Source organism: Corvus kubaryi, unplaced genomic scaffold (assembly GCF_017639235.1).
Source record: "Corvus kubaryi isolate FWS band 111438036 unplaced genomic scaffold, C.kubaryi_AGA036_p1.0 37396, whole genome shotgun sequence".
Taxonomy (NCBI): domain Eukaryota; kingdom Metazoa; phylum Chordata; class Aves; order Passeriformes; family Corvidae; genus Corvus; species Corvus kubaryi.
In genome coordinates this window covers 18659253-18682892 of record NW_024581135.1, presented here as the reverse complement: position 1 = coordinate 18682892, position 23640 = coordinate 18659253, and the positions used below count along the sequence as shown (strand labels likewise).

The following is a 23640-nucleotide window of genomic DNA, read 5'->3' as shown; positions in this document are numbered from 1 at the left end:
GCCAATACAGATATAGTTCAGTGTTTTCACCTTAGCCTGGAATTAGAGATCATTATCTGTAGAAGATAAACATCTCATGTTGCTGTTTAAAATATATGCAGGATGTATTTGAAAAAGAGATAGGGAGGACAAATAGGTGAGGGTCAATATTTGTTTCAGAGAGCTGTCTTGTGATCTTGTCTGTTTTACCCAAGAAATTACCATTTCTACATTTCCTATGTAATGGAGTAGTTTAATATGTGTGAGTATAAGTGTTCCTTCATGCCAAGGATTTGTGTGTGCTCCCAGTCAGCCAATATGCTGCTATGACACTGGTGTAGTTTCAGGAGTTGCTTTCTTCCTTTTTGGACTCTGTAGCACTACCTTTTAAAGACTATAAAATGCTCTGATTTTTTTGAACTTTTTTTCATCTATCTAGTAAAAGATAGTAATTTATGCAGTTTTATACTGGTGATCATACATCTACAGTAAGTACAATGAATTTATTTCAGAGATGTTGTTTGCCTTCTGCTTCAGAAGATATCAGAGGCACTCAGAGTCAGAAAGGAGTTCTACTTCAAACACAGGCCTTGGCACAATTGACCTTTTTTGGCAGTTAGAGAGAGAAGATAAGCTTATCTGGGAGTTCTTATATAGACTTCATTAATAGTACATCAATTTATGACCAGTTCATGTTTTTCCACACACCTTTGTTAAAGCAGCTTCCATTCTGTCAAGAGTGAGTGTATTATCTTGCTGGGGAAAATTCCTTTAATTAGATGGATGGCAGATATAAGGAGCAAACTGGAGGCCTGTTAGGAATAGCTTATTCTTCAGTAGACACTAAATGTATCTCAGCTTTAACTGAAGTTACATATTTATGCTACAGCTCGTTTTGATGTTGCTACTTACCTTCTCTGTCGTGTTCAGCTTGTGATAGCTTTCCTTAGTGACATCCTGCTGTAAGAGGGATGTTACTTCTTACTTAAATTTGTTCCTTATCTGCTGGTTCAACTTCTTCACATTCATCTATAAAGTAACAATAAAAATTCTTTCTTCAGGTTTTTACTGGAATTTTTGCAGCAGAAATGGTTCTCAAGATAATTGCCATGCATCCTTTTTATTATTTCCAAGTTGGCTGGAATATTTTTGATAGTTTTATAGTTACTCTTAGTTTGGTGGAGCTTTTTTTGTCAAACGTGGATGGATTATCTGTTCTCCGATCATTCAGATTGGTAAATAATATATCTGCATTAATTAATGACTTATATTTGTATTTTAACTCTATTCATATAAATAAGACACCTCTTTGCATTAGGTATATTTTTTAGTAAGTGACATGGGATGTCTCTGCAAGCATGTTTTACAAATTATTTATGTTATCATTGAATACTGTGTGCTGTTTTATTGTTCAGAAGCAAATATTCTTTCAAGGGAAAGAGCTGTAATTTTATTATAATTGTTTAAACATGGATGGGTAAAGCTCAGTGGAATGTACAATTTCTTTAGTCTATACTGAGAAATAGAAAACATTTGTAGTCTTGTTGACTTCCATATCTGGAAATGGCAAAAAAGCTAGAGGTGTTCTTTTGATATGTAGGAATTATAAAATTCATGGGTTTAATAAATTTTAAGAAGATTGAATTTTCTTTTCCCCTTAGCAAAAAAAAGCTTTATTTTATTAGAAAAATGTTATTTTAATTTGTTTCTACATGTAATGTCCAAGGTGTATGACATGTTCAGAATCCACTGTCTGAACAAATACAACCAGTGTGCTGTTTCTTTTATGTGGAAAAGAATACATATGCTAAAAAAACCAAGAAAAAATAAGAGCCAAGTCTAAAATTTATTACTTTCTAAAAGTGTGGATTTCATGAAATCCTGTTAAAGTTATCGTTGTTGGAATCACGTTGAAGTTTCTTCTTTTTGCTGTTGCTGAGAGTCATTAGTTTGTAGTACATTGTTATTTCTATAGCACTTTTGTAACTACTGCAAATGATGCCTGCATGTTTTTGTTTTCCAGTTGCGAGTTTTCAAGCTGGCAAAATCTTGGCCAACTCTAAATATGCTGATTAAAATTATTGGCAACTCTGTGGGAGCTCTGGGGAATCTGACCCTGGTGCTGGCCATCATTGTGTTCATTTTCGCTGTGGTTGGGATGCAGCTGTTTGGCAAAAGCTACAAGGAATGTGTCTGTAAGATCTCCAGTGACTGTGAACTTCCTCGCTGGCACATGCACGACTTTTTCCACTCTTTCCTGATTGTATTCCGAGTGCTGTGTGGAGAATGGATAGAAACGATGTGGGACTGCATGGAGGTTGCTGGCCAAGCCATGTGCCTTACAGTCTTCATGATGGTCATGGTGATTGGAAATCTAGTGGTATGTAGCCAAAATAATTTTACAATTAATTTAGAATATGAAAGGTAAGATAACCAGTAATTCATTATAAAAGTATTATTGAATGTGATTTTTAAATATGATTTTAATTATTTTGGATTTGTTACAAGTATAGGTTCTGTTTGTTAGATTTCTGATCCTATATAGAATCCTCAGCTCGGAGGATGACCCCCCTCAGGGGTCCAGAGTGCAATTCAGAGGATGTGGATAAGAACATGCAGGACTGGGCGTTCAGGGTATTGTGGACTACTCCTGGTTACCTAGAGAGGGAGAGAAGAGCAAAGGCACCCCCAGTGTTGGACTTCCAGGATGGAAGTTTCCTATTTGCAGAAGAGGATGTAGCAGGGTCTTTTCTCCCTAACTGATTCAGTCATCACTTCCAATCACACATAGGCAGGTTATTGGGCCTTTTTTTTAACATTTTTTCTGATCTTTCCTATCTAAAAGACTGCCGTTACATTCTTAAGACTCTGGAATGTATGCCATTTTGAGACCTGCTTGCTGCACAGCCAGCATTTTACACAAGTGGGGTAAGGAAACTTGAATTAGAAGGAAGTTATGCAGGAAAAAACCCAGATTCAATTACTTCAAGTTTCCTTTTCCTTCTTCACTTTTTTTGCTTCCTATTTCATAATTGCTTTCTACAGATACTTCTAAAGTGGTCTGTATTATATCTGCTCTTTCTTTTTCAGAGAAAAGCATCAGATTGCCACTAGTTTGTATGAGTATAAATTTCTCTTTTAAAATATGTTTTATATTTTTTAACTCGCCAGTATTTAAGACATTAATTGCTCTGCTTTTCTCATTCCCTCTATTATTCTGCATCTCTGCTTTAAACAACTCTCAGTAGCAGAAGGGGTTTTAAATTAGCCATCCTGGAAGTATTCTTTAGGAATAAAATTTCTAAGAGGAGTAAGGTGGTTATCTTTAAACCAAGCCAGCACTGCTTCTAGTTGCACAGCCACTTGCTTCAGGATTTTCTATAAATCTATTGTCTTATAATGAAGACAACTGTGAAGTTGTTTGATTAGACAAAACATACTCCATAAGTAGTCTTCTAAACCAGAAGACAGAACTTTGCGGAATGAAGCATCCACCTATGTGAATATTTCCACAGTATTTACTGTATTCTGATTTTATTCCATAGCTCTAGGAAAATTTCTTACATGAGTAGACATCCCTGCTGTGTGTTCAGGGCTGTTTTATCCATTTGTCTTTCTGTGTTCCCAACGCATTTTTTCATTTTATCTTCCAAGCTGAAAGGAGAGCTGATTTGAAGATTTTAAGAACTGGTACTCTGTTGCTTTGGTTTTTGGGTTCCTGGTAAACTCTGTGCTTTTATAACTGATGTATGTTCTATGTTTTGTCTTGCTGTGGGAAAAGGGTGACCTGGGGGTTAAAAGACAGGGTGCATTCCTGGTTTTTTAAGCCGCGTACAACAAAATATTTGTGTGAGTTTGGACCAGCACATAGAAAGTGTGTTTTCTGCACGGATCAGTTCTGCCTTCTTTTGCAGAGTGCTGCAATTTGCCAGAAAAGCAAGTATGTTGAATCTGTTCAGACAATACCAAAGAATCATTAATTTCTGACCTTCTACAAACATAAGCAATGCAAAGGTACAAAATCCCCTGTGTTGAGGTATAGGGAAGGTATTGTGCTCAAATTACGTTTGCATTTTATTTACTGTGTACTTTCAGAATCATATACTGTGAATGAAAACACAAAGCCTGTGTTCATAATGGGTTCATAAGAAGCATGTGAATGAAAAATGAAAAAAATTCTGCTCTGTTGTCTTTGCCTTTTTTTTTTTTTTTAAATTAGGTATTGAATCTTTTTCTGGCCTTGCTGCTGAGTTCATTTAGTTCAGACAACCTTGCTGCTACAGAGGATGATAATGAAATGAACAACTTGCAGATTGCTGTTGCAAGAATTCAGAAAGGGATAGATTATGTGAAGAAAAAAGCAGGTGAATGTGTCCGAAAGTCTTGTTTGGGAAAACAAGCTGCTGTAAATCAAAGAACAGCAACAGATCAGTTGAATGATGAGAGAAACCATTGCACTTCCAACTGTACCATCACTGAACTAAGGATAAATACTAATTATGGCAAAAATGCGAATGGAATGGCCACTGTTATAGGTGGCAATGATTATACATCATTCATAAACAACCCAAGTCTTACTGTTACAGTACCAATAGCTGTTGGAGAGTCTGATTTTGAACATCTGAATACAGAAGAATTTAGCAGTGACTCAGATTTGGAGGAAAGCAAGGAGGTAAAATTTAAATATTTTATATTTTGGATGAACGAATTACACCAAATATATTGTTTCAGTGTAATTCTTCCTGCTTAGAAATGCAAAGCAATTGTAACTCAAGATTCTTGAACTGTACTGAGAGTGAATAATCTGAAATGAGAAAGTGGAGCTCAAGAGAGTAGGAAATCCTGGTAGAACTGTGTAAGTTTTTGTGAACCCATTTATAAAGATATTTAAAAAGCAAACTTTACCAGATTGTTAGTTGAATAGAAAAACTAGTATATGTGTCTAGAATAAACAGTGTCAGAAGACTGGGTTTTTTTATAATTGTAATGTTTCTGTGAACGACAAATGTAAGTAAACTGCTGTTTAAAATTATTAGAGAAGATATTAATAAAGAATATTAATACTCTTTGAGGAAAATTGGCATTATGTTTACTGGATAAACTTAACAGAGGTGCTGACTCAGGCTAATGAGAACAGTAACAACAGTTTTCATGTTCTGAAGTCAAAATGATGGGGAAAGCCAAGGGAGCAATGTTCATATTATAAGGTGAATGCATCAACTACAAACTCAAGAAAAAAATAGAATTACTGAATGAAAAAGTATTAATTTCTTGCTTGGTTTTGGGAGTTTTGAACCTGTCACTTCTAAAACAACTGCCTGATTTTAAACTGCGTCAGCTCTAGGATTGTAGTCATTTTTCAGCAGCTGCAGACTGAGATGAAAAGCAAAATCATTTCGGCAGGATTTTGAAAGACTAAAACTTCAGATTGCGATCTGTGGCTCGAGAGCAGACTGTGTCTGGTATCACCACCTCTGGCACACGAAGACATGAGGACATAAATAGAATATCATCACTTGTGCAGAAAACTGTACTCCAGTCTGGATTGCTTTGTCTGGATTGTTTTGGTTTTTTGGGGGTATTTTTTGTGTGTGGTTGGTTTTTGGGCATTCAGTTGATGAGTCAGAGAGATTTTTGGTTGGTTATGGGCTTTTTAGGTTTTCAGTTGCTTTGTTTTGAACTGGCAATTAATTTGCCAGTATTACTTCCAAAGTTTAGAAAATAAGTTCATTCCAGCAAAGCGTAGTGAAATTAGATTTAGAAAGGTGTAATAAGGTACTCGTTAAGTGTTTCTTTTATTGCAGAGTACAGTGTTCAGTAGTATGACACTTATTTTTGTTATTTCAGTAGCTTGTTTCCTGATGCTTGATTTGTTCCATCTACTTTTTGGAGATTCTGTTGCTGCATATGTTACATTGACCACTCAGTTGAGAAGACCTTACATTACTAACAGGCTTCCTTAAAGCAAAGCAAACAGTGTTCTTAACTTGTTTAAAACATTAACTGAACTATGTAATGAAGCTGTAATGTTTGCTGAATAGCTTCTACAACTTTTACATATTACTAATCCGACTAAAGGTTACTGGATTTCTTAGTGTTTTAATGAAACTTGGTTTTGTGGAAGGAATATTTGATTAATCCAGGAAATTCAGCTTTAAATCTAACACTTGCTTGGAAATTATCCTTCAGGTGAAGATGCCTGGTTCTTGACTATTTTATATTTTAGAATTGTGTGACAGAATCTATGCATTTTCACCTCTGATATTCAAGGTGATACATAAGCACTAGCTGTTTATAAGATAAAGTTACCTGGTATCAATTTTGACACACTCAGGTTTGGAAAAGTGGTTAAGAATTGGCAACCACAGGAGTTACATAAACTAACAAAACCCTTCTATTTCATGTACACTTGTTCATAGTCAGTAGGGAAATTGTCTTTCATCTTGTAGATTAGTTCAGGTCTTTCTTTCAGACTTCCCCTTTAAATGGGAGCAGTTTATGCTGGAGTTGTTATATAGCTACATCATTTAAAGAATCCTTGAGAAGTCATTTCTAAGAAGTGAGATCAGTTTTATCCCAGAAGACAAACTGAGGAAGTTATAGGTTTATTGCTAAGCGTGGGGATTTGTTTTTCATTTCTATGTCTGCTACTATCCATAATGCACCTTAAACTGTTTGAATTTTTTTTTTAAGTCATCCAGTTAAATAGTTAACAATGCTGGGAAAAACTGCTTATGTAGAAGTTTCCGTGTTTAAGATGGTCTGATTTACTTTTTTTGCCTGCAGCTTTTTTCTGAAAGAAAGGACCTAGATGTATCTTATTTAGTATCTAGTGAAGACCAGGAATTAACCTTGAAAATGAAATGCAAGGAGAAATACATTTCTGTTATTTTACATGTCTAGTAATACCATTTAAAGGATACTTAAAGAGTGGGTGTATCTGTATGTCTTCTTAGTTTCGGCCTTTCAATTTTTTTTTTTTTTTGAGTATTTGAGGGTGGAGGGATTTTTGGTTGTGGTTTGGTTTTTTGTTTGTGGGGTGTTATTTACGTTCAGGCCCAAGTCCAGTATACATCTGTGAGCTTCAAATGTTCTGCTAATCTTACCTCTTCCATTATGTACTTGGATGTGCTTAAAGCTCTAATCCACACCTAAAAATGTTATGTTTTGCAAATGTGTGACATATCTAGAAAACACATATTTTAAGTAAGTAGGAATCCACACTTCTGTTTCCAGTACTCAACCTAAAGGGTACCGTGTTTTAATTTCATTGCGTACCATTCTTCTCACAGGAGTAAAATCAAGCTGGATCAGTCAAGAATGCAGATCTGGTGCTTTTTAACCAGGCAGAGCAACGTGTCAGCATGTTTATACAGGTTACCTAAAGAAATCATACATATATGGGCACTTCTGAGATTGATTGGCCTGCATGCTATTCAGCTACAATACATTTTTCCCCATATGTTGCAATGTAGTGGGAACATACACAGCTGCTCTGTAAGCTGAGTCCCATGACTCACATTACAGCATGATTGAGGGCAACACCAACATGTTCTTCTCTCCTTGTTACATCTTTGGTATTTTCTGTACTATTTCTGTGGCATAACCTGCATGCTTTGTAAGTTTTTATTATTGTTAACTGAATGATTAAGCATCAACACTTTTCAAGATTCAAAGAGGTTAACAACCTATGATTTTATGAAAATTGAAAGGTTGTCCTCACTTGATGTTTTCTGTTCATCTGTTGCACCATGTTTTTAGCTGTCATGTAATTATGAACATTTTCTGATCACGTTCATCTGACCAATGCCTCTGTAATATTATATGTATAGTTACTTGTATGCTAAAATGTTTATATCTGATATAGATTGTTTTGTGTTTGTTCACTACGTTTTTATAATTCACATTTCAGTTTTCCCATATAAGAGAAGCTAAAATATAGGATGAAAGATACACTCCTAGGAACAATCAAATGTATTTTTTTTATACATCTACATAGTTATTTTGGATATGGATGTAATGATTTAGTTATTTTCTAGTCACGAAGTTTGTATGTGTCTGCAAGGTTGGAATATAGGGAATCATTTATGTAAGTTTTGTTCTTTGTCATAAAGAATTGTTTCTTTGTGAACTTAATCCAGTTGCTTTATTTTTATAAAGACAGACATAAAATATAACTTTAATCAAAAATTCTATGCAGCTGTCTAAATAAATCTGGATGGTTTAAAACTATATAAATAAGGATCTTCAAACAAGAAAGAAATATAAAATATGAAAACTAAGGATAAGGATAAAATTAAGACAATTGTTAAAAAGACAAAATAGGAACTACTACACTTTCAAATATCTAAATTCAGAAACTCCAGAACCGTAAAACTTACATAGTTTTTTATATAGCTTAATTGTACCAAGCTATGCATTTCTTATTCCTGATGATCTCTTCTGAATAGTTTGACAGTTCTGCTCTTTACCATTTAGGGATCATTGAGGTAATCCTTTTGCAAATACAAATTTTCTTTGTGTGGTTTTGTTGTGGAATCTTGCATTATCTTCCATGTATTCTTTTGTATTATATATTGGAAGTATTTTGATCTCCCTTTTGTGTTCAAGGGGATGGTAAACTGTTCAGAAGAAATGGAAAAATATCTTTCTAAGGATTTTTTGAAGCTATTTTAGAAAAGGCACTTCAATAGGGAAGAGTAGAATGTGGTAATATCCCATCCTAGAGGTCCCAGGTATGAGGGGATCGGTCTTATTTGATGGGTATTGTGTGACACTGCTCCTGCCTCAAGCTTCTGCTTTCATGAGTCTGGACAAGTGTAGAGCAGCATGCAAACCAGTAAACTGGGAGCTTCCAATCATTTAACTGAAGAATACACAAATTTTTTTCATTTGGATGTCACTTTGTCTTACTTATGCTTCCCTGCCTGATAAGGCAATGCTTTTTTTTAGTAGATGCACATGCCAATTTTTTCTAAGTTATGTAGAGTAGGAGAGGTAGGTCTTTTCTGTGGAGAATCTTTTGGTTGCTTTGGAAGATAAACAATTTGCAACTTTATCTATAGACATTCTTACTTTTATTCTTTCAGAAAAAAAGGTGAATAAAATATCCCAATTAAAGTGACTAGCTGTGTTTATGCTGAAGAGTACCATGCTCAGTGATAATTCAAAATTATTATTAAAAAAGAGTGCTTTGTGTCCTTTTTATTGTTTAATTAATAGTTGATGCTAAATGGAAAAATCAGGGTTTTTTTTAATTAAAGAAATACTTCCTGCTTAAAATAGATCTGATTAACTCGGCAAATAGCCAATGGATGGAATATTAAGAGGGGTAATGCAGGTGTTCTAAAGGTTTCTGTTGTGCGTCTGCACAGTAATACTTTTGGATCCTCTTTACTAAGAAGTTCCTGAACATTCTCTTCAAAGTGCTGTTATCAGCAATTGTCTTTCACATTTCACTGTAGTTCTTTACCTCTTCTCCCATGGAAAAATACTTGATGATCTTAAATTAAAAAGAAAGAGAGAGAGATCCTTAGTAAATGAAAAGACAAGAATATGTAGCACAGTCATCCTGTGGCTTTTGGCTTTTGGCTTTTTAATTACACGAGATAATGTTTCCCTTCTATTCCTTCTCTTAAGAGCTGTATTACTGGTATGTCTGTTCTCTGCTTCAGAGGTTGGGAACGTGCCAGATTTTCTGTTCCTATTTCAGTGCCCAGTAGGTAGCATCATGTGAACAATCTGTGGCTACCTGTTATTAGCTCTTATTATAGAGTTTTCTTTAAAGTTATCATCTGAAACTTTTCATTTTTTATTTTAATGGTGATGCTCAGTAAAGACTGACTTTAATTGCTTCAAGCAATCATATGTTGGTTCTGTGGGACAATTTGTAGTAGTCACAATACTCATGGAAGTATTTGTGCCATGATACCTTGAATCCGTCAGGAAAAAGAAAGGTCATAAGCATCAAATTTTGTCCTGATAACAGCACAGGAGAATTTTATACTGAAAAAAACTAATGTATTCAAAATCTGAATAGTGTATTACTGCCAACAGTGAAAAAGAAAAAAAATATTATATTGAGGGAATTTTCTCAAACAAAAGTTATTTAGCTGCAGATTTGCAAACATCAAAACTGCTTAATAACTTTTGAGTGCATCAGTTGATCCATTCAATCCAGTGCTTAGTTTACATATATTGTGGCCTTCTTACCACTGTTTAGTAAACTGAGCAGCAGCTAAGGGCCCTGGAAGGTGAAGGATGAACATTTCTGTCTTTCCCAGAAGTTCTCTTCCTGGAATGATTCCCCAGATCAGTTAGACTTCTACAAAGACTTCTTTTGTAAATAGCAAAGAAACTAGCTTTCTAATTTTTTAATTATAAAACTCTTCTATGTGTATTGATTTTTACGATCTCTGTTTTAGTTGTTGTTGTTTGATACCTGCATCTTAGTGAAAAGTGGGCCCTTCATATAAAAAAGACAACCAATGTTTAATTTAATCTGTAAATCTTCAAGCAGTAGGATTATAGTCTACACCATCTGTAGAAGAAAGAGGAAACCAGGATACCTGGTTTATACCAAAATAGGTCATGGGATCTCTAGTTTTATTTCTAGAGTAAAGAAAATTGCATTTGTAATTAAAAATAAGTTTTAAAAAGCTCTGATCTCTGATTCGGATACCATGAATTATATGAGATATATAACTTCATGTTCTAAACACATTGATTCTTTTCAGTTCCTTTTGTGTTTGTGGTTGTTCATCTTTTATACTTTCAGTTGAATTCATGTCATCTGCTCAACCGGTGTGCTAAGCTTACAGTTCAAATTACCCAGGATACTTCACATTGATTTTAATTTTTATTAGTAATATGACACAAAACTTCTTTACTCCTAAAAATTATATTTTTTAAAACTGATAGTTTGACTTGTTTAATTAAATATTTCAGTTTGCTCACCACCACTGCAACATTTTGCAATATATAAGCTATGTCCTGGAATGATGAAAGCAGCATAATAGAATTGTGGAGGGTATAGAGTGCTAGCCCTGGGTTCAGTAGAAGTAATAATAGGAGAAGTTGTTTTCTGTGAATATTGCTATTTTGAAATTATATTACTAAAAAAGAAAAGACATGTTTACAGTAAACATGAGTAATATGGGGGTTCTATTCCAGGTAATCAGTTTGTAAAGTAATAGCAAAATAGGCAATATAGAAAAACCATTTTTAATAAAAATTCGTGCAGGATACTGGGTTACTTATTATTATCATATTGTCTGTCTTCTTTCACAAAAAAAATTGTTAATTTCAAAAATAATTTTGTCCTTTCACATTTCACAATTGAGGCGTAAAAACAACTTGATCGGATAGTAACTTGCCTGCAAGTATCTCTTAATCATAAAAATCTAACTAAATTAGCAAAAGTGGTGTTGATTTGACAAAACAAAGGTTGTTTTATAAAGCGTGCTTACATCATTCCCTACAGACATTTACTTGTGTGACTTCATTACTGATGTTATATACTTCTTGATAATAACATTGTAAAATGTCAGAGAATGCTGTGACCAGAACTACTCTAATTTAGTTTGGTACTCATACTTAAATTAAGCGTACAGGACACCACATCTTCCCTTAAAATCTCCAGATCTCCGCAATACACAGGCAGATTACAAAACAATAAATTAAGGCTTATTCTTGTAATGGTTGGGGGGTTTTGTGTATGTATATGTTTGGTTTTATGTTTGGGGGTCTTTTTAATAATGTGACTTATGTCATGTCAATTCTTAAAAAAAAACCCAACAAAAATTTTTTCTGGGTGTTGACTGTACAGGTATGTGTACCAGAGTAATGGGTAGTTTCAGAATGCACAATGTACTACATATGTGCATTGGCAAAAGAGAATGCAAATTAATGCCAGTTGAAATGTATAAGAAAGTAATAGTAGAAAGCACAGTAAATAGAATATGTATCAGCAAATCAACTAAGTAACAGTTAACTTTGAAGAATAACATATTTAGACTAGAAATTCTGAAATTCCATGAAAGATTCCATTATATGCCTTGCAATCTCTAGATAGAAAGTGGATGATTTATGCACATTTCAACAGCATTGACTGCTACATGTGGGTGTTTTTCTGTATTTCTGGTGAAAAATATTATTCTTATTACTGGCACATGATGTTGCATGCTTAGTTTATTATACTTCTAAAAATGTAATATTAATAAAGTAAAAATATTATTGAATTTTACTTTCAGAAGTTAGATTTTTCCAGCTCATCAGAAGGAAGTACAGTTAATTTAGCTGTCTTTGGAGAAGAAAAAAGTGAATCTGAACCAGAAAAAGGATCAGAACTACAAGCATGCTTTACAGAAGGTATGAAATAAAATTTGGGGCTAGCAATTAAGTTTTGCTTGTTTGCAACAAACATTGGCAGTTCAAGGAAGCTTTTGCTACAGCGGTCCTGGATCCTATTTCGTCAAGTCTTAGGGTATGATTAATTTTGCCTGCTGTAGATAGCAATACTGATGTCTATGAAGTACTACTTGTTAGTGCAAAGTTCAGTATGTGTGTTTGTGATAATTTATAATATTTTAAAATAACCACTAGGCACAATTCTATAAACTTATTCTCAGCAGTCAGTAATTCTGTTGATTTAAATTACTTTGTCGGTAGTGAAATCTGCAAGATTAAACCCTAGACCAGGCTCACTCCACTGAGAAATTTAAAATGGAATCATGTGATTAATCATGGTCACTTCCTAGTGCTAGAAAGCAATCCAGTGGTTGATTCAGATCTTGGAAAGTTTGACTCAAAAATAAACTTATTTGACATTGCCCCATTAATGGGGGAAGAGGGTGTATAAGCATACTGTGGATTGAAACAGGTGAATGAGAGCCTATGTATCTATTTATGTAAAGAAGTCTTAACAGCAAACTTGCATGTCCTTAAAAGTTTTGATTTTAGTTCTGTATAGCTATATCTTCTAGGGGACTACTGAAATTTACTATGTAGGAAAGAATTTCTAGGTTTTTTGGTATTACAGATTTTGATTTCCTTTAAAATCATGAGTAAAATCACTCAAAATATGTTCCAGGATTAACTCTCCTATCCTGTCCATGCTTTTTGGTTTGCTGTTTTGAAAACACCTTGGATTTAGGTTAGAACCTTTGTCCTTTGAAGTATTATTTTACTGATCTTTAAAAAACCAAAATCATTTTGCACTGTGGAACTGTATTGACTATATCAAGTTCTTAATTTAAAAAATCAAACAAACAAACATACATTTCTCAAATAATTTGACATTATATTACAATTTTTCCTTATCCTTGTGTTATGTGATGTCTATTAGTTCTTGGACATAAGATTAATTTTTTCATAATGTAAGCATTCTGAGTAGTTGAGTAGTTCATGTTCTTCACAGTGGTAGCTGTTTTATCTGAGATGATGAAATATAGCGTAAGTTATTTGTAACATATGAACTTAATGACGCTCACAGGAAAACCATAATGCCTTTGGGACCCATTAAAGTCATGTCAACTTGGTTATGTTTCTATGTGATCAATAATTTTTAATGAATTAAGGAGGCTACTCTTGGCTAGGCAGATACTGAGGTTCTTTGAAAACAATGCCTTGAGGCCCCATGATAAAGTAGGGACCTCTCCAATATGAGGCAAAATTCTGTGGACAGTTGCCACAAATCTGCATACTATTGGTAAAGATCTCATAATCTCCTGTTAAAACATTTATTTCTGTAAAGAGGTATCCTTAGTCAGCCCTTGGAGCATTGGTTGTTCCTCAGTATAATAAATAAAAATAGTATTTATAGCTGATTTGTTTGAACCTTATCTAAAAGGCAAAAGTTCTTTTAAAAGAAGAAGCTTCTGTATTCTTGAACAAGTTCATGTGAAAGGTGCTATGTATGCTCCTTGTTTCTACTCCCTGACAATTTGCGTGTTCTTTAATTATCTGTAGAGAAACTGAATAATATATATTTTTAAATGTTTGTAAATGAAAATTAGCTCTATTAGATGACTGTCCTTTACTGTAAGCTTGATTTAGCATCAGAGTAGAGAAAAAATTATGTACTCTTAAATTTTCCTACATCCAGAGTATAAAATTGAAAAGATAAGTAGCTTGAACTTTGTGAAATAGGAGTTAGCTAAGAATGATTTGATTTCTCAGGATAGTGAAAATGCTACCATATAACAGTTTCTTATTTTTGTGCTATTAGGTTGTGTACAGAAGTTTAAATGCTGTAAAGGCAGTAGGGAGAGCACAAAAGGAAGAATCTGGTGGAACCTTCGAAAAACCTGTTACAAGATAGTAGAGCACAACTGGTTTGAATCATTTATTGTCTTCATGATTCTTCTCAGCAGTGGTGCTCTGGTAAGTAGAGCTTGCACCCATAGAAACAATACCTATAAAAATGTTTTATCAAAATTAGTATTGTAACACATACGTGTTCATTAAGAAAAAAATACGAAGTTTTCTTAAAAGAGAACTTGGAACTGAATTCCCAGAATATTTTGGGTATTACATTTAATTTACATTACATTAAAGTTTTGCAGGTGAACTTTTGATGATTACAAGGTGATGTGTGTATTTACGAAAAGGATTACACTAAAAATCTTGTTTAAGAAATTATAAAAATAATGAAAAAAGAAATGTATGCATAAAACAATTATTCTACTTCAAATGAAAATTGTCCCCAAAAACAGACTCTGAATTCATCATGTTCTTAGTTAATTTTTTGCTACAGTTTTAGTTTCATTATTTCTGGACTGTTACATAGGAATTCTTGAATTTCTTTATACTATTCTTAGTGACATTTAGTGCTTCACACAGCTTGGGATCATTTTGGTTGCTCATTGACAAAGGATTTTCTATATATTGTCTTGGTCTCTGCTCCAGCACCTAAAGCACCACCTACTTTGCTTCCTTCTTCGCTGACCTTGGTGTTTGGAGGGTACTTTTTCTCACTTTTTTCCTTCAGTCCTCATAATGCCATGCAGTGTTTTGCCCTTTCCTAAATATGTTTTCCCGGAGGCACCACCAGCTTGATTATTGTGCTCAGCTGTTTCCTGTGTTGGGTTGATGGTGGAGCTGGCACAAAGCAGCCCCCTGGTCTCTTCTCACAGTGGCCACACCTACAGCCTCCCACTGCTAAAACCTTGCTATCAGCACCTAAGACTGAAATTAACTAAAGAGCATCAACATAGTATTTGGTCTCTTTTGTTAATCGAAGTTAATGTAATAATGAGACTGCCTTATGACTGAACCTGGCTGGGCTTTTCAGGGTGAAAAATTTTAATTCTCTGTTGACTATTACTGAAATTTCTAAAAACCTTTTTGGCAACCTCAGATGTTATATTGTAATTCTGTTTTCGGATAATGATAAAATCTAAAAGGCAGACAGAATGTAATTGTAATTTCTGCTATTTTTGTTTTTCAAGGTAAAACATTTAAAGTTGAAAGTGATTTTACTTTGCTGTTTTCATGTAGTTCTGGCTTAATTTGTAATTTGCAAAGACTTTTCAATATCTGACTTGTATGTAACCCATTCTTCACAGGCTTTTGAAGATATACATATTGAACAGCACAAGACTATAAAAATTCTGCTGGACTATGCTGATAAAATCTTTACTTATGTCTTTATTCTGGAAATGGTGCTAAAATGGGTGGCCTACGGTTTTCAGACTTACTTCACTAATGCTTGGTGCTGGCTGGACTTCCTGATTGTTGATGTAGGTACTATGCTTTCTAAGTAGTCAGTTTCTGGTTTTAGGCCAGTCATTTTATGTAACTTCAATCTGGTAGAGATATATGCAGTGAATAATAGAAATCTGGTTTAAAGGAACAGAAAATTACATACTGGTGAATAAGATCCTACAGCAATTATCCAGTGTGTAACTAAATCTGCTTTGTGCTGTCATTGACACCATGTGCTCTGTGTTTTACTGTGTGGGGTCCCAGCTGGTGAGGGAGCACTATTTACTGATTTAATTTCAATTTGCTCTGGATATGGTGACAGAGAACAAGAAGGAAGCAGACACAAGAAAGGAGAGGGAAGTTTAAGTGAGCACATGGGGTAGGGCGGTTGATCCTGGGCTTAATGAGGCACTGACAAAGAACTGCAGGGGAGAATTGTTTTTCAGCAAAAACATTAAAAACTAGGGCTGAAATTGCACTCCAAAGAAACTAAATTAGTGACATCTCATGATATGTTTGTTTGAAGGAGTTCTTTCTTTTTGCGAAGGTGTTGGAGTAGAAATTCAACGAATGGACAAAACAAACTCTATTAATTGGATGGTATCTGGGATCTAGGACAGAAGTTTTGTCCCCTACCAGTAGAATTGAAACTTACCTAATGCTCTTTTCAAAGCAGATTTTTTGGAGGGAAAGGCACAAGTGGTGTTTATTTGTCCTCCCCATTTAACGGTGCCTCTCTTTTTAGTGAATCCCCATTCTGAGCAGATGGATTCAGTGACGTGAGATAACATGTGATATGTTTTTTCTGGGATATGGAGTTTCCTGCTTTTTACTTTCATGGCCACTCCATTTCTTCTGTTGTGAACTCCCGGTTTATACTTACACCAAGTATAAAATTAACATATTCCCAGAACAGATGTACTGTAATAAACTTTGCAAGTATAAGGGTCCTCCCCTAAGATTAAATTTTCCAAAACAAGATACCCTCAGCACATGAAAGGAAAAAAGTTAAGACTGTGTTTGAGTAAGGCTGAATATATTTGCTTCCTTTATGAATGCTACAGCATTCTGATTTTTCTTTATTGTAACTTAAGAGTTAAATGAAAAATTTTGACAATTTTATAACTAATGGGAAATCAGCAGCAATCATCTAGATAGATTCTGTCAGCTTTGCATCAAATTGTTGATGCCATGTTTTAGAATCTTTTAATGTTTTGAATCCCAGACAGTATGTTTCCAGAACCTTGTGATACCTAAATTTGGAAATTTTTTCCCATTACAGTGGTCATTGGTAAAAAAAAAAAAAAAAAAAATTAAAAAAATAAATAAATGCATTACTATTTAAGGAGTATTCAGAATGAGTGTCTCTGTACAAGCCTGTATTGGGAAAGGTTGATCTTGAATTGAGTTTTAAGATCAATTACTCTTATTAGGCATACCATTTATCCATATGGATAGGTATGGGCTCTTCATTTTTTTGGTGATTTCAGTGCTTTCATGTAGCCATCTTAAACTTTTGTTTAGAGTGTCTGCATTTAGTGACCCTGTAGTAGCAGATTATATAACAATTTATGTTGGAGGGCACCTTCGGAGGTTTTCAATTGGCTCTAACCTCAAGATTAGATTAGACTGCTCAGGCTGATACTCTGTTTTGAATGGGGAATGCCTTACTTAGCAATCCATTGCCAGTGTTTGACCTCATGTATTGTAAACCCACTCCTCCTCACTCCTAAGGTCGTGGTGGTCTGCTTAGCTTTTTCTGACATTATTGCCAGACTTACTTGTTACTGTTTTCTCCTACTAACAAGGAATTTTAATTATTTCTCTTCCTGTTGCCATTTTACGTTCTGGTTTAGCATACAGTTGCTGCCCTCAACTGCTTGGATCAATCTTTGTTTTATCTTTCTATCCTATGTCTTTATCCAGCTAAACATTGAACAATTCGCCATACCAGTACCACTCAAATTATCACAGTCTGGCAACATTTTACAGAATCTTTTTTAGGCAAACTCTTCTGTATCTATCAGCCTAAACTCTTCACTTCTTCCCTGCTTGGGAAAGAATTTATAGTAGACAAACAAATTCTTACCCTTTGTGATGTTTGCAATGATTTTAGAAACGGATAATTACCCTGAAACAAATAAAAATGCTCATTTTGTTCAGCTTTCCATGTGCAAGTACAAATGGTATCACAAAATGCTCGTTTTGTTCAGCTTTCCATGTGCAAGTACAAATGGTATCACAGAAAAGAACAAAGATGGGATTGTATAGTATTTGGCAGCTTGCTTGAGCTACCCTTAGAGTAAAGAAATCTGCAGAAGACTTCCTCATGTGTAAACACAACAGGAGAGAGCCATCTGGAGTGGGAGACTCAGTGAGGACACAAGTCATTGACTTTCACCAGAAAACAACAGGAAAATCAGCTTTTGAGCTGTTAATCCAGCTGTACTGAAAGTTTCAAAAAATCTTGTGGATTAAACCCTTTCTTCCACAAAAGTAATAATGTTGAAAGAGGAAATATCAAGACACATTAATAGTACAAAATACAAACAATTTTATAAATCCAAAGTAAGATGTTTCCAGCTTATGATAACAATGTGCTTTTCTGCAATTACCCTATTTGGTAGTTACAAGAACAGAAAGTTGAAATGAAGCTGAAATTGGGATTCTGTCTCATGTGCATCATTACAGGGTGTTTTGTAATATATCCCCTTCCTTTTTTGCAATACACCTTTGAATTTTCTAATTTTCTAATGTTATATTTAGCAATTTTATATGTAGAAGTCAGTTTATATTTGGTATCACAAGTTGTCCAAACCAGAATCAAACATGGAAGAAGAGGAAATTATTTATTTATTTTTTAAATAAAAATGCACATACACACATATCCACAATTAATATTATAGATTAAGGTATGTTTTTGTTTAAATTGTTCTGAAATTTACATGCAATATTAGACTTATTCCTTTTCCTTTTCTTTTTCTTCTTTTTTTTTATTTTAATTTTTTCACTGAAAGATTAGGGACCTTGTGAAATTTTTTCCCAATATCCAGATAAAAATTTTACCTCTCAAGGCATTTCTATTTTGAAGCTACTTGAAAAAGAAAATTTCTTTTTTTTTTGTTTTGTTTCCTCTAGGTCTCGTTGGTTAGCTTAGTAGCTAATGCCCTTGGTTTCTCAGAACTTGGTGCAATTAAATCCCTCCGAACATTGAGAGCTTTGAGACCTCTAAGAGCTTTGTCACGTTTTGAAGGCATGAGGGTAAGGAAAAAAAAAAAGAAATAATTTGTAAAACAAATCCTTAAAAATATGCCAAATTATAAAATCATGGAAGAACATTAATTGCATGTCTGTTTGCAAGGCCAACAGTAGCATGTTTGATTCTATCATATGCATTACTCCTTTTCTATTTGCATTACTTCAGCGTAATGTAATGTTTTACATTAAATCATTTTCTAGGTCTAAAAAACCAAATCCTTGTGTTGTTTTTTAATTTTTTTTCTGTGTTTATTGACTAGGTGGTTGTGAATGCTCTTACTGGAGCGATCCCATCCATTATGAACGTACTTCTGGTTTGTCTTACATTCTGGCTAATTTTCAGCATTATGGGAGTGAATTTGTTTGCTGGCAAGTTCTATTACTGTGTTAACACCACAAATAATGAGAGGTTCACACCACAGGAAGTCAGTAATAAAAGTATGTGTGAAAATATGAACAGGACTTCTGGAGGCGTTCGGTGGAAAAATGTGAAAGTAAACTTTGATAATGTTGCAGTCGGTTATCTTTCTCTGCTTCAAGTGGTAAGTGCATAAATTTTCCAGCTTTAATTTTCGTCGCAGTATCATTTAATTCCATAATTTTCAATGTTATTTTAAAATAAATAAATGGATATGGATTTGACTTTATAATTTTGTTCTATGCAGCAAATTAATGTTGCTTATGGTAAAAATGTGATACATTCTTTGGCCATTTTGGAAGAGGAGGACTATCTAATATTTACTTGATGGATATAAAGTTGCTTGGCACCCAACTGCTAGTAACTTTTCAAGTTCTACAGAAATACAGTATGTAGTTAAAATATGTGGTTAAACACTGCAGCTAGGTTTCATTTTCTTTTATTTGCTTTATCTGTTAAGGCATACTAATATTTTTACCATGGTTGTCATAGATATGTTCTAGGACTTATCTGATCTTCAAACAAGAGGAGAGTGAACTATTGATTTAGATGAATTAAATTACTTTTTCCTCTCTCTTCTTTGCCTATTTTATTAGTAGTAGTCCCACTCCAGTTACTGTCTATTATTTACAAGTGAGTTTTTTTGAGGAAGTTTTTAGCTTGCTTTTAACCTCTTAAAGATTAACAGTTGCAGAATTTACTAGTGCTAGATTTCTGGGCATGAGCCTTTTTTAGAGGCAGTATCTGTAAATTGTCAAACGTATATTCATAGTCAAGTTCATTTGACAAACTGCTTCTGGGAAATTATTTGTACTCATAAGCAATTGGTAATTATTATGTCTTTAAAAATTTCGAACTGGTAGCGTTTAGTAATTATTATTGTGCTAGTGGGCTACCATCTGATTGCTTCGGGGCGTAACAGTAGCTATTGCTAAACAGCACTAGGCAATTGCATAAATTACCAGCTTAGAGAGGGGCACTGCTTTTAGCAGTTGAATCATATCTTGCATGTACAGTTTGCCTATGTAATGATTGCAGTAAACATTTCACACCTTTCTTGCCCTCAATATTGTAGCTCACCAGAGAAAGTTTGATGGAGGCCCGCTAGAGGGGTAAGGAATTGGTTGGATGGCTGTGTCAAAAGACTTACATTCAGCAGCTTAGTGCCCAAGAGGAAACCAGTACCACGTGGTGTCTTTCAAGGATTTGTTCTAGGACCAGTACTATCTAATAGCTCCATCATTGACATTGATAATGGAATTCAGTACACCCTCAGCAGTTTGCAGATGACACCAAGCTGAGTTTTTTGATAGGCTTAGAGGGAATGCCATCCTGAGTGACCTCAGCTGCCTGAAGGTTGAACCCCATGAACCTAAAGGAGATCAACAAGGCCACATGCAAGGTCTTGCACCTGGTTCAGGGCAATCCCCAGTATCAGTGCAGACTGGAAAATGAATGGATTGAGGTCAGCCCCACAGAGGTGCTCTTGGGGAAAAACCTTTGACGTGAGCTGGCAATGTGTGCTTGCATATGATTGCAAAGGATTTGATTGCCAAGTCAGTCATATCCTGGGCTAGCCAAAAGGAAGTGTGGCCAACAGATAGAGAGAGGTGATTCTCCCTATACACTCCGTTCTCATGAGATCTCACCAGAATAAGGAGGTATGGACTTCTTAGAGTTCCAGAAGACAGCCAAGAAAAAGATCAGAGGACTGGAACACCTCTCCTTTGAAGAAAGGCTGAGAGAGGTGGGGTTGTTCAGCCTGGAGAAGAGAAGGCTCCAGGGAGACCTTATGGTGTCCTTTCAATGTTTAAAGGGGGCTTATAAGAAAGACTGAGGGAAAATTTTTCCCAGGGCCTGTAGGGAAAAGACAAATAGCAATGTTTTTTAACTGAAAGAAGGTAGATTTATATTGGATATAAGGAAGATTTATTTATTTTTTTAATGATAATGCATTGAGACATTCAGGTTGTCCAGAGAATGTGGATGGCCCATCATTGGAAGTTTTTGATGTAGTGAAAGATGTCCCTGCCCGTAGCAGAGGGTTTAAACTAGATAATTTCTAAAGGTCGCTTCCAAGCCAAACCATTCTATGATTCTAATATTTTCTTAAGATTTCTTGGGACTACTTACCTTTAGGAGTTTCTTCTAGGACTATTTCCCTATTCTGTCTGAACAATGCCGATACAGGGTGTCTATTTTTTTTTCCTGGAGAAGTCCTTCAGTTTTTTGATAGTTAGAAAGTTAGAACTGAAAGCCTTATTATAATACCTTGAGGAAAACCAAGCAGTGTTTGGGAAGAGCTGGTGTCAGCAGCATGTGCTGCACTTGTGGCAGAGGAAGAGTGCAGTTCAGAATGGTTCCATCAATAATGGAATTACAGGGGAGCTGGAGAGCTGGGATGTGCAGGGGAGGTCCTGGAGGAGAAGCAGTGGATCCTGGCTGGGTGCTGGCTCTGGAATGTGCACAGAGCTGCACGTGGTCCATGACCCACCATGGCCCCCGTGGATGCCGTGGCACACACTAGAAGGATGGATGAGCTACTGAGTACTTGGGCAGCTTCACTCAGTCTCTTCTTGGAGCTTCCAGTGGAGTGACCCATGCCATCCCTGTGCAGGTGGACCAGCTGATCATCTAGGTGCCCTGTATGCTGACATCAGGGACTTGGCTTTACTGGGATGCCAAATAGCACAGTACCTTTCCTGTTAAGGTAGTGCTTTACAGATGACAACCAGTACATCCCATTTCCCTGGGAGATAAATTGCTTCTCTCTGGTATGGTGATATTGATTGCAACTCATCTTGCAGAGAGTTCATATGAATTTCCATGAAGATTAGAATTTATTCAGTGTTTTAATAATTAGGGGGAAATATTCCACAGTAATGAACTTCCTGTGAATGCTTCACTTGTAACTCACCAGACTTTTAATATTCTCTTTATTTTTGTGAATACAAATACATTGCAGAAGACACTGTTTTATTTAGAATGTTCTCAGAACTGGAGCTTTGATAGAAAATATTAACAAGTTTTGTTTTTAGGCAACATTTAAAGGATGGACGGACATTATGTACGCTGCGGTTGATTCTACAGAAGTGAGTGCAATATAAAATCTACTGAGTAAAAATGAAATTTACTGAAAGAAAACAAATGAATGATTGATATAATGCTTCTTGAATGGCAGTTGAAATGAACTAAAATATAAAACATTAAAATGTAAAGCCCTGAAGATTTTTTTATATAAATCTATGCCCACAGAGTGCTTATACTTTTAACAGGTTAAAAAAAAATTAATGCTGTAGAGCTACAGAAATTATTACTAATTCAACAATTCTTCTGTAAAAATCCAAACTAATGAGATCTGGTTTTCTATTAATTTGTATCTGAGATTGTACAGATCAGGAAATAAGTTTTTCCTGTGTCTTCAAAAATGACCCAAATAGTCAAGAGGCATCGCTGCAATAGCTAATCCAGAGCTGCAGACTCTGATGATCTCAAAAACCAAATTTGCTAAATTTTGCCTATTTTTCTTTTAATGTTGATATTTGTTTTCATCTCTCCTCAGTCAGTTCCTGATTTGCATATAGTCTATAGGAACTGAATTGCTTTTGATATTTGATCATTTATGTCAAATTTTGTAGGACCTACAAGAAATGTCAAGTGTCATCAAAGAGAACAGACTGAGAGGGGGAGGAATGGCAGGTCTGTCTATTAGATAGATTTTCAAGTTCAGACATAAGGCAAGTGTAGTGTATGTTCTAGAAGAGTTGGCTTTACCCCCTTGTACAGTTGGGTTTACGCCCTGTCCATCTGAATGCAACTTCTCTTCCTTCTCGGGAATCTTTGATTTGTCTTAACTGTTATTTGTGGTGCTTTACTGTTTTTCTGTGTTACATAGGCAGAGAAACAACCCAAGTATGAAGACAACCTGTACATGTACCTGTACTTTGTTGCCTTTATCGTCTTTGGATCGTTTTTCACCCTAAACTTATTCATTGGTGTCATCATAGATAACTTCAACCAACAAAAAAAGAAGATAAGTACCACATGTTTCGTTTTCACAATACTACATTGTCATTGAGCATTCAGCAAATGTATGCAAGGATAAATAAGAGTGTCTGAAATTTCTCATAGTAATAGAAAGAAAAAAAGAAATCAGGTTTTAAGATTTTTGTTTATTCAAAATAATGAAATAACAGTCTTTTCTTTTTAAGGCATTTGAAGTAATTTAAACTTAGGCTGAGTGTCTGAGTGTTCTCCACATCCCTGTACAGCCCAATGAT

General features: G+C 34.9%; 1 protein-coding gene and 1 long non-coding RNA gene across 11 annotated transcripts in view; one reads left to right on the top strand and one right to left on the bottom strand.

Annotated features, from left to right (window-relative positions):
• LOC121670482 overlaps window positions 1–23640 on the bottom strand; it is a 110118-nt gene that overhangs the window by 51771 nt on the left and 34707 nt on the right. For all 6 annotated transcript variants that reach the window (XR_006018149.1, XR_006018147.1, XR_006018150.1 and 3 more), the window contains exon 2: window positions 892–1008. This is a non-coding gene — a long non-coding RNA (uncharacterized LOC121670482). The remainder of the gene's footprint in view (window positions 1–891; window positions 1009–23640) is intronic.
• Window positions 1–23640, top strand: part of LOC121670480 (sodium channel protein type 2 subunit alpha-like) — a 69672-nt gene that overhangs the window by 38869 nt on the left and 7163 nt on the right. For 3 of the 5 annotated variants that reach the window (XM_042040759.1, XM_042040762.1, XM_042040763.1), the window contains 10 exons: window positions 1041–1214; window positions 2003–2359; window positions 4199–4651; window positions 12231–12348; window positions 14207–14361; window positions 15546–15719; window positions 18823–18945; window positions 19203–19484; window positions 22399–22452; window positions 23256–23393. In XM_042040759.1, the coding sequence (XP_041896693.1) occupies window positions 1041–1214; window positions 2003–2359; window positions 4199–4651; window positions 12231–12348; window positions 14207–14361; window positions 15546–15719; window positions 18823–18945; window positions 19203–19484; window positions 22399–22452; window positions 23256–23393 (2028 nt within the window). The remainder of the gene's footprint in view (window positions 1–1040; window positions 1215–2002; window positions 2360–4198; window positions 4652–12230; window positions 12349–14206; window positions 14362–15545; window positions 15720–18822; window positions 18946–19202; window positions 19485–22398; window positions 22453–23255; window positions 23394–23640) is intronic. The other 2 variants (XM_042040760.1, XM_042040761.1) reach the window with 2 other exon arrangements.